This window comes from Carex rostrata, chromosome 23, assembly GCF_964058835.1.
Source record: "Carex rostrata chromosome 23, lpCarRost1.2, whole genome shotgun sequence".
Lineage (NCBI taxonomy): Eukaryota > Viridiplantae > Streptophyta > Magnoliopsida > Poales > Cyperaceae > Carex > Carex rostrata.
In genome coordinates this window covers 5,031,413-5,044,560 of record NC_135940.1, presented here as the reverse complement: position 1 = coordinate 5,044,560, position 13,148 = coordinate 5,031,413, and the positions used below count along the sequence as shown (strand labels likewise).

The window sequence follows — 13,148 nt, the reverse complement described above, 5'->3', positions numbered from 1 at the left end:
TTGATCTTTATTTCAACTTGTATAACTAACTAATGGACAGAGTGAAAAGCCTTGATTAATTGATACTCGATGAAATTATTATATTTCTGATGTTCCAAAAAATATTCGTTCAGTCAGAGTCATGAGTCAGTCACTGGTGTAATCAACCAACATAATTAAATTTGTAGTGCAATTAATTACTTAGCTTCTCGAATAATCAATAGAGGACTCAAAACTGGCCCAACGAATATGAACATATATACCTTTATACAGGGCAGCCGGTACTGTTACTGTTGCTGCTGAATTTTTTCAATCAATTTTTAGTTACATAGTAAAATTAATTGTAATTGAAAGCTCCTATATACAAGCATCCTATACTGTGAAACATATACAAGCTCCTTTACAACACGAAAAAAGCAAGGAACACCTCTGCAACCTTTTTTTTCATATAAGAAGAAAATAAAGCTGAATCAAATAAGCCTACAACATGTTCGATCGGCCCAGGTGCTGAAGAGATGCAAGAGAAACAACTCTTTCTCTTTAATAAATGTGCATGTTTGACCAAAATTGATTACCACCTTGATATATATCTTCTACAAGGGCAGCTACTAGCTTTAGGATGGATAATTAAGATGCATTCAAAACTAAAGAGAATTGATCAGTCAGTCGATGATTTTCTCGCCGGTGGAGAAGAGGTTCCATATCACTGTCCCCACAAGATAAAGTCCCACCGACACTTTGAATACATCATCCCATGAGCCTGCAGTTGATATATATTAGACATTCAAAAATCACTCTGAACAACTTGTGTACAAAATAATGTACACAAACTAATTATTAATGATACCATTCAATTTTACTCTAAGTTAAAAGTTGCAGGTAAATACACACACACGCACTCATTGGGCAATTGGGCAGGTGTCATTAACAATTGACCTAGATTGCGGTTATCTATCTGATGTATGGCTCATGAGTTGATTTAAAATACAAAGGGAGATGGTACGATTTGTACCATGCTGCAAAATGTAGCCAGTTGCTGCTGTTCCAAGAACACCAGCCATAACTCCGGCGGTATTGGATAGACCTAGCAGCACACCCTATGTACAAACACAGAAGATGCTTAAGTTATTACATACATACATCAGGCACTCAGGCTGCATTATCTTTTCTTCACAAGTGTCGAAGCTAGCTACCTTCTCCATTCCATAAAAAAAATAAAAATAAAAATAATGAAGCAGATTACTTACAGCGTATCGAGGACCAATGTCTTGATGATTTGAGTACAACCCAGATTGTGAGAATGCATCAGTTCCCTGTGGATTTCAACATACAATAGCAAAAGGGTCAAGTGTTCTGGTGACATTGAATAAGTGAAGGTATTTTGTTTTTGATTGAATTATATGACGACAAGAAAATTGACAGATACATGATCAAAATTATAAAGAAAAAAAATTAGACATACATACCTGGCTGCATGCCATGCACAAGACAGCCATTACAGGAGAATGAACATTACTTAGTTGAGTCAGAAAGAAAGCCGGACCCAGAAAACCAATCGATTGCATCACCTGCACAACCCTAACCATTTAACAACTAAAGCTACATACAGCCAAGTAGAAGAATAAAATGACAACTAAAACTAAACGATATGTACAAATATAGTTAACAAATGGGGGCTTTTAATTTATTAGGGATTAGTTATTATACCTTACGAACTGTTGTGACAGATAGGCCTTTACTGATGAGAGTGTCAGCAATCCAACCGCCCATGTTTGCAGAGAACGCCATAGTTAACCACGGAAGCACACAGAGCAACCCTGACTCTGTCAGGTTGAACTTGAGCACCTGTATATTGATTCAACAATGTGTGTACATTCACATTCAATTCAAGCTCTGATGATTGATGTGTACAATCAATCAATCAATGTTGAGTAGTTAGACTTAATTAATTATGTATGGGTTCTGTTCCAATCTAATAAAGCTACCTGGTTGTAGTAAGTAGGCATCCATGTAAGCAGGATGAATGTACCCCAGTTGTGGCAGAAGTGACAAAAGATGAGAGCCCAAACTGGTGGCTTTGAGAGAATCAACCCCCAGGGAATTGAGGTCACCGGCTCTTTCATTGAAGTTTTTGTGGTTATAAGGTGTTTCTCCTCTGCACTTAGCCCTGGGTCTTCAAAAGGTGAACTGTATGCCTGCATTCACATAATTTATTGAGAATGACATATCCTATTCGTAAGACAAACAAATTAATATATCGGGGGAGGAGTGAGTGCATGATTAAGGAATCGAGCAGGAGAGAAGAGGAATGATACCTTACCTTACTAGACCAGAGAGCAAACCAGACGGTGCCAAGAGAGCCAAAGGAGTAGAATACAGAAGGCCATCCATAATTATGAATAAGCAAAGGGGAGAACGCGAGGCCTGTTACTGAGCCCAGGTACATGCCGCTGTATACAAGAGCCAGAGATCTACTCCTTTCGTCTACTGGTATCCACTTGGATAGAATGTTGTTCATTGCTGGCATGGCCACCCCCTAATTAATTACAAATTAGGATAGAAAAGAAAAAGAAAAAAAAAGAAGTAAAATGTTATGGTTATCTATCTTCACTTATCCTAAAGCGCGCAAAAGAATAATTAATCAGAAGGGGGATGGTTTGGTATAGGTAGAAATAAAATAAGAGACTAACCTCACCGATGCCCATGAAAGCACGTACAACCAGAAGAAAAGGCAAACCGAGCTTGGCCGCGACCGGAGTAAGAGCAGTGGCAATAGACCACCAGATAACCCCAAAGCCGAGCACAGTCTTTCCTCCTACGGTGTCAGCCCAAATCCCTCCTGCAATCTGGATATAGATAGTATATGAAATGTAGTGAAAATGAGGAGCAAAATAAGCAATTAAATAATTAAGTAAGATAATGAATGAAAGAAAGAAAGAGACCTGAGTGAGAAGATAGCCCCAGAAAAAGGAAGATTGGACAAGGCCGACGGTGGCAGGGCTCCAGTTATACTCAGCGGACATGGGAAGAATTGCAATGCTCATGTTGACACGGTCCATGTTGCAGAGCAAGAAAGCAGAGAAGCAGAGCAGAACAATGATCCATCGCTTTGGAAATGTGTTGATGCTGTTACTTTTATTCTTGTTGTTGGTGTCTAAATCAGAAACAGAATCAAAAGAATTAGGAGAATGAGAAGGCTGTGGCTCCGGAGGGGCCTCAGACTTCAAGTCTGCCCCCGGCAGCGCCCATCTCCTAATGCTGCTCTGCCTTGTGCTGCTGCTTCTGCTTCTGCTGCTGAACCCCCTTGATAAACATCTGAATCCAATATTGTTGTCTCTATTCCTATTTAGTCTATTTGTATGTCTATTTCTATTTCTAATTCTATTTCTATTGCTGTAACAAGAAGAAGAGAAAGAAGAACAACAAGTAGCAGTAGTAGCAGCAGCAGCTATATTAATAGAAGAAGGCGACGGGAGAGGACGGAGATAAGCTGCCGCTCCTAGCATCGCTGTGTCTTTTTTCCTTTCTCTCTATTAATTAACTGATTCATTCATGCATTTCATTCGATTTGATGAATTTGGACAATGCAATTACGCAACAAGGGAAGAAGGGAAAGGACTCCAGAATAAAAATGAGTGGCCTCTAGCCACTTCCCTTTAGTCTTTAGAGAATGGAGAGGTGCTTGATAAATAAACAAAACCAATTAAAATAAATATCTAGATATTCTATTTTTTTTTCTCTCTCTTTGCCAGCTGGTAGCCCATTTAGTTCGTGGAACAGGCGTCAAACTGGACCGCTGAAGAAAAATACTATTATCGCCTCTTAACATTAAGAAAACAGAATACAATAAATGGGGGCCCAATTACCCATCATCGAAGAGGCCCAATTTTGCTTATTGTTCAGGCACTTCAAAATTGCATTCCATCGAACACAACCACAAAGTACAAAAGAAAAAAAAGGAAAAACAAAACAAAACAAAACAAAACAAAACAAAAAATATTGATTATTCTTTCTACAGTCCATTTCTGAAGATTCCAGCTATTATTTTATTTGAGATCAGCTGCCCTCTATTATTAAATGAGAAAAAACAATAATCTCATTAGTTGAAGGTGTATGTCAACGCTTCTTAATTTTCCTTCTAAAAGGTCATCATTAATCATGCAAGCTCAGCACTAGGCTTCTTTGCAAACACCTTTTGAACCTGTTAATTGTTTGAGCAACAACACAATGAAAAGGGGGAAAAAAATCAGTAAAGAAAGAACTTGCATAGCAACATATAAAATGTCCAATTATTTGCACAAAAGAAGGAGACCTGCTCCAAAGTCAAGAACATAATGACGTTCCATGAACCAAGCCGAGCAAAGTTTGGAAGAAAGCCCTTGTAGAAAGCCAGCGGTCCCTGTATTGTAACACCACAAGCAACCTCTTTAGACAGAACTCTCATGTCTTAACATGCCCGACATTTGCTGTTTAATTTGATATTCCTAAATTAAGTATATAAACCGATCAATAGTACCACCAATCTGAGGTAATATATGATAAACTAGAGAAGAATGCCAACTACATTTTTAGCGTTATAAACTGGTTTAAAAATGATGTTAAGTTCAGGGAGTTAAGGCTTAAACATACATCATTCTTGAGCGTCTTCACAAAGCAATCAAGTGTGCTCTTATATGATGAGTCTCCCATCATTCTCGATTTAATCTAAAAACAAGAACAACAACTATGAAAAAAATCTAACAACCACTCAAAACAAATGGCTGGCATAGTGGCATGGCAAGTTAAAAATTAAGAAATAAATAAGAAATGAGGTGAACAAGGGGAACATACGACATCAACAGGAGACCCAATACAAACAGCAAAGAAGCCAGCACCAAGTCCAGAAAAAAGGTGTGTGATCACATCATCCTTGAACCCTGGTATTTTCAATATTGTCTGCACCCCAAATAAATATTATTAACAATATCACCTCAGAAGTCAGAAGCTATTATCACTATCATGGAAACAAGAGAAACATGTTTAACAGTGCACCTGCTTCACTTGATCGTAGCTGGCTAGTTCGGCAGCATTGATGATTGCATTTCGCATAACATTAGGTCCAAGCCCAGTCCACAAAGCCCTTACTCCTTCCTACTTTTTGGAAAAATTAATATTGGTACACCCTAAAAAAAATAATTTAATATTGATATAATTCAATTATGACAAACAAACAAGAAGCACATATTAAGAGCAACTGAACCTTCTTGACAATTGTAGAGTAGGCATTGAGAGAACCGGTGTATCGCCTTGGAACGCCAGGTGCCAACTTCCCCTCTGCCTGAAGCCTCACTTTCACAAGATCCGTTGGATTTGCCACCGTTATCGCAATTGCACCTTGTTCCCATTGAATTATTCAGATCAGTTATAGAGTGAGACTATATAATGATTTCAGGTCAGCATCTGATCCAACAAGCAACCTTCATTTCTTTGTGTCAAATTTGAAAAATATAGTTCTGATAAGGGACACTACTTAATGTTAGAATCACAATAGCATCTCAGACATGGAATTGAAACTGTGGGCCTGCCTCAAGATCAGCATTGTACCTCTGGAACAATTAGATATAGAGAAAATGCTTATGAAAGAGAGGAATCATAGTATTTGTGCTGTGTGTACCACTTGCGAGGCCAGCAAATATCTTCGTAGTTAGGGGAATATCTCCATGATGGTCGGGACCAACAGAGTAGGATTTTATCTGTCAATTAGGCATTGAGCACAAATAAGTACATACAAAAAAGCAAAAAAAAAAAAAATTAGAAGGAAAAAAACTTAAAATACAGTTATAGTAAGAGTAAAAAGAAGAAAAATAGATGAGTAAAGGTAGAGACAGGTTCATATAAACCAATTCGGAGGCCACCATAGATGCATTGGCGCTGCAATCCGGGGACGATGCCCTTCCAGAGAGCGGCAGCGCCCTCCTCTCGGGCGATGGTGGCAACAGTGCCGAGCATGCCTCTGTACTTGGGCAGCTCTGCTCCCGGGCCGACTGCAACATTCTTCTGCAGCTGCAGCCTCACTTTTGCCGTGTCCAGCGGGATTGTGCACACCTACATGCATGCAATGCAAGCATTGAATTGAACTTGAAAATAGAAATCTCATTCATGATCTCCGCTTTTTCTCTCATTCTAGTTCCAACTTCTGTAAGGTTTTTAACTTGAGTACAGTTAATTAGTCGGTCCACTTTTCTCAATACATTATCTGAGTCAACTATAACAATTCTATAAATTTTCCTGTCCGATTGAGAAGTAATATATTAAATTAAATTAGAAGAGAAGACTAATGAAACATGAAAGATGATATAAGATAAGAAATGGGCATTAAAAGATAATATTATTAATTGGATGATCGATTGGGATTGGGTATAACATACATGTGTTTGACTATAAATGGGGAGTAAATAATTAGTAATAGAAGTAGAAGAGATTGAAATAGAATGTTGTTGAGAGGAAAAGAGTGGGAGCTTAATTAGAGGTATGCATGCCATTGGTAAGTAGATGCAAGGAACTACATTAAATGAAAGCAATTGCTGTGAGTGATACACAGACAGAGAAAGAGACAAGGAGACAAGGGGAGGGAGAGAGAGAGAAGGAAGAAAGATCGGGGAGCGAGATTTCAACCTCGGCGAAGCACGCGGCGATGGCGCTGCTGGCGAAGCGGCCAGCGAAGGAGATTTCAAGCTTGGGTCCTCCGTTATCCTGTTTCATCTTCTTCCTCTTTTCCTGGTGTATTATTTCTTCCCCTCGCTCGCTCGCTCGCTTAACCACCCTTTTGATTTGATTTAATCTAGTGATTTTCACTTTCAGTTCTGAATTCTGATCAATAGATCAAAGGATCCACCCTTGCTTCCACTCTCTCTCTTTATGTTTTCCTCTTTCCTTGTCTATTTGAGTATTTGTTCTCTTTATTTATTTATTAGGAATATAATAAAAAGAAGCCAGCCAGCACAACTCCAACTAGACATAAGTTTTGATCAATTTGAAGTTTGCAATGCACCGTCAGGCGGGCCCACACGGCCCCACTCTTTATTGCCGTATGGGCTTCTTGTTGGGAATCAAATCCTCTGCCCACCGGTGAGTAGTATTTTTCATTATAAAAAAGTCTGATTAATTGGCGATTTAATCGTTAGCGGTGATTAAACCGTCATGAATTTTTTCGACTAATTGACTAATTATTTCTGATTATAGCCGATTGTTCTCGATTATTTCTAATTCTGTCCGTTCGACGACCGCATACCATATTTACAACACTAGTATTTTCATGACTTCTATAGAAAATTAAGTAATTAATCAATCTGTATCACGTTTTTGGACTCTCAATAAATAAAATCGTAATAATTAATTACTCATTAGTATTCAATTATTTATAGACTAATTTTGTAACTTTTCTAAGTACAAAAAGATTGACTCGCCCAATGAACAAAAATAGAGAAAAACAATCCAGTTTATCTTTTATGAAATAATTAGTAATACACAAGTTATCTAGAGAATAATTATTATAATTAATATAAATGAAAATAAAATTATAAAAAGAATACCACAAAATATCTGTTTATGAAAAAGTAAACTTATTTATGGAAGAGTTTCAATACCACAAATTTTATGTACAATTTGAGTTATAAATTTTCAAATATAAACAAAAAAAAAGTAAAATTCGAACATATTATTCTAATTTCTCTTAAATCAAATTTGAGGACAATCATTGCATTAGAATCTCCAAATTGGACATTTTATAGCACAAAATCTAGTAACATTAGAACTTTTCTCGACAATCATTGCATTAGAATCTTCAAACTGGACATTTTAGACTACAAAATCTCGTAGCATTAGAACCTTTCTTGAAAACACTTATCTATATCGTCCTCAAACTTGATTTAAGATAAATTATGGGTATTAAAACTAAAATTGCACATATATAAGTTTTGTGGTATTGAAACTCCATTGTAAATAGGAGTGTCAATGGGTACAATACGGATAGGGTGGAAGCATTTTCATGCTCATACCACTAAAAATTGATATTATCCATATCCGTTTCTTATTCATTAAGAATTGGTCTTATCTTACCCCATCATTATCCGTTAATATTATCGGATAACAATACGATAGCGGGTGAAGAACGAATAATATTAATATAATAATTTATTTTATTATATTTTAACAACAGAATATCAAAACTCTTTCATTTCACACATACACAGATTACTAATAAAAAACAGACTAGTTCCAACTAAATTGTATTTTTATAAAGCAAGAGAATTTAAAAACACAAATATCACTTCAGATAAATTCAATAATTTAATTAAATAACAAAATAAACAAATAAAAATGATGTTTGTTTAACATATTTCTAATAACAAAAAACATCACTAATTATTGTTCAAACATTGTCACATAATTTTATTTTATATAATTACCTTATAGTGTAACAGGTACGAAATAGCATTTATCTGTACCCTTACACGTTTAGCTACCGAAAAAAATATTCTTACCCATACTCATACCCGATAAGTTAATGAAAAAAAATCTCACCTATATCCACCTTATTGAATACGGTACGAATAGAGTAAACGGTTGTATCATTGACACCCCTACCTGTAAATTTATTTTCAATTATATTAATTATAATAATTATTCTCTAGATAACTTGTGATATCAATCATTATTTCATAAAAGACAAACTAGATTGTTTCCTTTGTCAGTGTTCATTATGTGAGTCAATCTGTATGTAGTTAGAAAAGTTACTAAGTTAAACTACAAATACTAATGACGGATTCAATAATTAATTATTGTGAAAATTTGTATTGGAAATTCAAAAAATCATAGCGCATGCGCATTGATTAATTTTCATGAGTGACAGAAAAATTCGGAAACAAAGAACTCTGAAATTCTCAATTAAACTGTCTATGTATTCTGAGATCCGTACATAAAAAATTGTAAATTTGTGTATAAAAAAACTTCGAAGATTGAATTTGGAATTTCAGAGTTCCTGATATCTCTAATAAAGGATTTCAGCATATTTGATTCCGGAAAATCCTGTCCACCGGTGAACATAAAATTTGATGCCTCCTTGTTAGCTCCCAAGTCCTCTTATTCCTATTCCTCCTATGTTCCCACTTTCTACGACTATTTACCAACTCTTCGTTCCTTAGAAACCTCTTTTTCCTTTCCAATATCAAATTTTTCGGGCTGGAATCAATAAGGGCATGTTCGGATGTCACGGGACTAGACATGATGTGATTTGACGGGAATGATGACTCACTTTTGAAAAAACGGGAACCCACGGATACAGATATGCATATAATTTATTATGGGAATATAATGAATTGAGTGTTCGGTTGTACGCGGAATTAGCTGTGGGAAATATATATATTTTTTTTTTCTAAAATGTTTGATAATATACAATTTTCTTTATCAATAAAATTATCAATAATATAATTAAATAAATAGATTAAACAATAACATTACATTTCTTATTAATTATTTTTTATAAAATAAAAATATATTTTATAATTAATTTAAACCTACTAGAGAAGGATACACACATTCAAATTATAAAAGATTTCTTATTTGAGAATGAAAAGACAAAATAGGAATAAAATCAACAGCAACGAATAGAATAAGTATATCAAAACTTTCAACCTGAAATATATAATCAAACTCAAGCTTATAATAATATAAAAATATAATCAAATTCAAGCTTGTAATAATATAAAATTTCTAACAAGCAAGTTAAATTTACATCAAACAATTGACAGCACACCGATTGGGAAAATCAAAATTGAGTTTGACTCAATTTTCGTTTTCAGACCAAATTACATTATGTGGGGATGAATTTGGGAAAAGTGATGGAAATCAATTGAGAAAATACAAGGCGTCCGAACAGGAATAGGAATTCTAAATGTAATTCCCTCAAAATCCATGTGTTTTCATCAGTGTTCTAAATAGCGCGCTATAGCGCCGCTATAGCATTTTTGAACCCTAAACGCTAAGCTATGGCATAATAACGCGCTATTTGAGCTATGGACGCTATAGCGGTAATAGCGGTCCACTATAGCGCATAGCGTGTAGCGCAAATAACGCATGCTATGCAACATTTGCTGGTTTTTTTTTCAATTTATATAAACTTTAAATAAAGACTCAGATTGGATTTTAACCGATTTTTTTTTTTTACAATTGACGTCCTAAGCTTTATATTAAACTATTAAATATTTAATGAGAGATTCATCAAACGAAATCAAAATAAGGAAGCTACAACGTGCTATGCAACATGAGCTGTTTTTTTTTCTTTTTTCTTTTCAATTTATATGGATTTTAAATAAAGACTTAGATTGAATATATTAAGATATTTTTTGAAGTAACAAAATGATACTTACTATACAGTAGTTTGAATATTTTGAATATATTAAGATAGTTAATTATGTCATGATGTCTAGATTATTTTAAAATTTAAATAGAAAAAAGATAGATTATGTCATGATGCTGAATATATTTTGAATAGAAAAAGATTGATAGTTTATGATATTAGTATTACTATGGATATTTTGAGTCGCAATTTGGACTTTGTATTGGTTCAATATGAATATTATAATTTTTTAATCAATTTGATATTATTTATTGTTCTATGAGACTTAAATAATGTTGATATTTAGTACAAATATATGATATAATTTTTATAAAAATAAAAAAACGCTATGTAGCATAGCTTTTGCTATAGCAACGCTATTCACTATAACTTTTTTTGTAGACTTCCCGCTATGACGCAATAAACGCTATTTAGAATCTTGGTTCCTATTATAAAACTCAACATACGAACAACCCCTAAGTGATGAATGATGGAGGAAGAAAATGGGATTTGTAGAAAATAGTGGTCGGAATGGCGTGTTATGTGCGGATTGGATCCCCAGCTCACCTGCGACATTACTACGTAATAAGCTAATGTTGTCATGTTGATGTTATCCTAATAAGCTAATGTTGTCATGTTGATGTTATCCTAATATCCTCCCTCCCTTTTCTCTTTTTCTCTTTTTCCATTCCATTGGGATTCTACATGTAAGTCACCTCAATTTATTCTATTCTTTAGTTTCTATTCTATTCAGCCCACTTTCTTTTCTTCTTGCCAGAGCCCAATTACCGCTCTCTTTCCTTTTTTCCAACTTAATTTGTCCTTTCAATTTATGCTAACAACTTGCCAATCAAAGTGTATGTCTATGTTATTAGCTTTAGGACCCAGGCTAGCACTAAGTAGTTCCTACTGACGGGGTTCAAGCATTAGCCACTAAACATACAAATTGCAAAATCTTTCATTTTTAAACCAAGGGATCCGAGCTGTACATTAATTCTGATATATAATGTAGATCTGAAAAGGATAATCATCATTTCTATCAAATCAGCACTTTATATATTTCTTACCACCATTCATTCAAAAGTACTTGGTACTCTACAATTTAGATTGAGGTACGTAGTCTCTTTTTTTTTTTTGCAAGTTAAGCCCGTAGTCTCTTGCAATAAAATTTTATACCTTAATTAATGTAGTCAACGGTCCAATTTCTGAAAAATTAACCTTGGAGAGGAACAATAAATGCATCACAATTGACTTGTTGATTGAACACATACACTCGTAACATAACATCTCCGTACTGACACTGGTTAAGTGGTTGTGGACAACCAACCTATCATATATGGCAAGTTTTGGCAAACTTTCACAGACAAAATTGCTATTACTTAAGAGCAGACTAGGTCTGATAGACATCATCCCTACTTTAAATTTGATAGACAAATAGACAATGAACTTACTTTAAGTTTGATGGGTTCCAAGACCATCCGACCCGCTTCAAGATATGTACGCTCTGCTTTAATATTTGTACACATCAACTTCAATTTCTGTACACAGATCTTAAAGCAAATCGGACAACCTTGGAGCCTAACCAACTAAAAAAAAACCAAAAAAATTCCCTTCTTTCTTACTCAAGAGACATTCTAGGATAATTACTTTCACAACCCCTTCAATTTCCTTTTCTTCTGCTTCTTTCTCTTTTCAATTTATATTTGACTTGCTTTTACCATTTTCTTTGTAAATAACTATGTAAATACCATGTACTATTTTGTTATTAATGAAACTCAGTAGGCAATTTGCCTACTTTGCCCAAAAAACAATACTTGAATCGCAATTCTTATAAAACACAAATCCTTCACCAAAAACTGTCTATTATACAAAAGAGAGGAAGAGTGATCTAGATACGTCTGATCAAATACATTACACTGGATTCATCATCACCGAACACCAGCACATAAAATAAACAACATTTTTGTTGTTACAACCTTACAGAATAAAAAATTAAGGGTAATGGTCTTTCAAGCAGATTTTTGGCTTACAGTACAATGAATAAAACTGGACCAACGAAAGGATTTATTAGTTTAAAAAATATATATATATATTATTGTACCAGTTCAAAGCAACAATGAAGCAAACTAACAATAAAAGCTAACCTGGTGATTATCTAGTCTTAGCCTAAGACTGAAACATCATTGAAATTTTTTTAAATTTGACCTCCAAAGATGGTGCCGACCAAAAAGGCGGCACTGACCCAATGAAGGGTCAATAGAGAAACATTCTCATCTTTTAACAAGCTGCATGATCGATATCCTCGATACTCACCACCAACTCAATTCAGCCAAACAGTTGTAGCATGTCCTCTTTCCATCTATTATAGAATAGCCATAATTAACTATCATCTTGTAATAACAATCAGGCCAGCTATTATATGTTATTCAGGCTACAATGAGGCCATCAGGCCAGCCTATTTAACAATATTGATGGAAACAAACTTCACGATCAAGCCCACAACTATTTCATTCTCTTATAACAACCATGTAATTGTATTCATTCCCCCATGCTTCAGTTTTTCTATAAGACATTAGGCCAGTGCAAGAAGCAACAACCAAATTCTCTCAGTTCCGCACATTATGATTCAGAACTTGAGAGTTAACAGAGGAAATATCAGAAATTAAACTCACAAGCAAGTTAAATTGATAAAATTTAGCAGTAGCAAACCAGTAACAATCATCACAGGCCTTCAAACACACTGCTCTACTATGATTGTTTTGGATTTCAACCATACATATTAATAATGATGGCA

At 34.8% G+C, this 13,148-nt stretch overlaps 2 protein-coding genes across 3 annotated transcripts; both read right to left on the bottom strand.

Moving 5' to 3' along the window:
• Positions 1-190: 190 nt before the first annotated feature.
• LOC144574546 (putative anion transporter 1, chloroplastic) lies at positions 191-3,666 on the bottom strand. 2 transcript variants are annotated; one of them, XM_078324517.1, is made up of 9 exons: positions 2,922-3,666; positions 2,670-2,825; positions 2,300-2,515; positions 1,965-2,174; positions 1,687-1,824; positions 1,446-1,547; positions 1,227-1,292; positions 992-1,076; positions 191-739 (listed from the first exon to the last, which is right to left on the bottom strand). In XM_078324517.1, exons 1-9 carry the CDS (start codon positions 3,483-3,485, stop codon positions 642-644), a joined length of 1,635 nt encoding a protein of 544 aa, XP_078180643.1. In that variant the 5' UTR covers positions 3,486-3,666; the 3' UTR covers positions 191-641. The 2 variants fall into 2 exon arrangements, with proteins under 2 accessions (XP_078180643.1, XP_078180645.1); XM_078324519.1 differs by lacking the exon at positions 992-1,076 and having other exon boundaries at positions 2,922-3,663.
• Positions 3,667-3,784: 118 nt separating this feature from the next.
• LOC144574549 (mitochondrial uncoupling protein 1-like) lies at positions 3,785-6,885 on the bottom strand. The gene is made up of 9 exons (XM_078324522.1): positions 6,634-6,885; positions 5,845-6,063; positions 5,633-5,711; positions 5,219-5,352; positions 5,011-5,109; positions 4,810-4,914; positions 4,609-4,683; positions 4,292-4,378; positions 3,785-4,180 (listed from the first exon to the last, which is right to left on the bottom strand). The coding sequence occupies exons 1-9, from the start codon at positions 6,718-6,720 to the stop codon at positions 4,136-4,138; spliced, it is 930 nt and encodes a 309-aa protein (XP_078180648.1). The 5' UTR covers positions 6,721-6,885; the 3' UTR covers positions 3,785-4,135.
• Between the last annotated feature and the right edge of the window lie 6,263 nt (positions 6,886-13,148).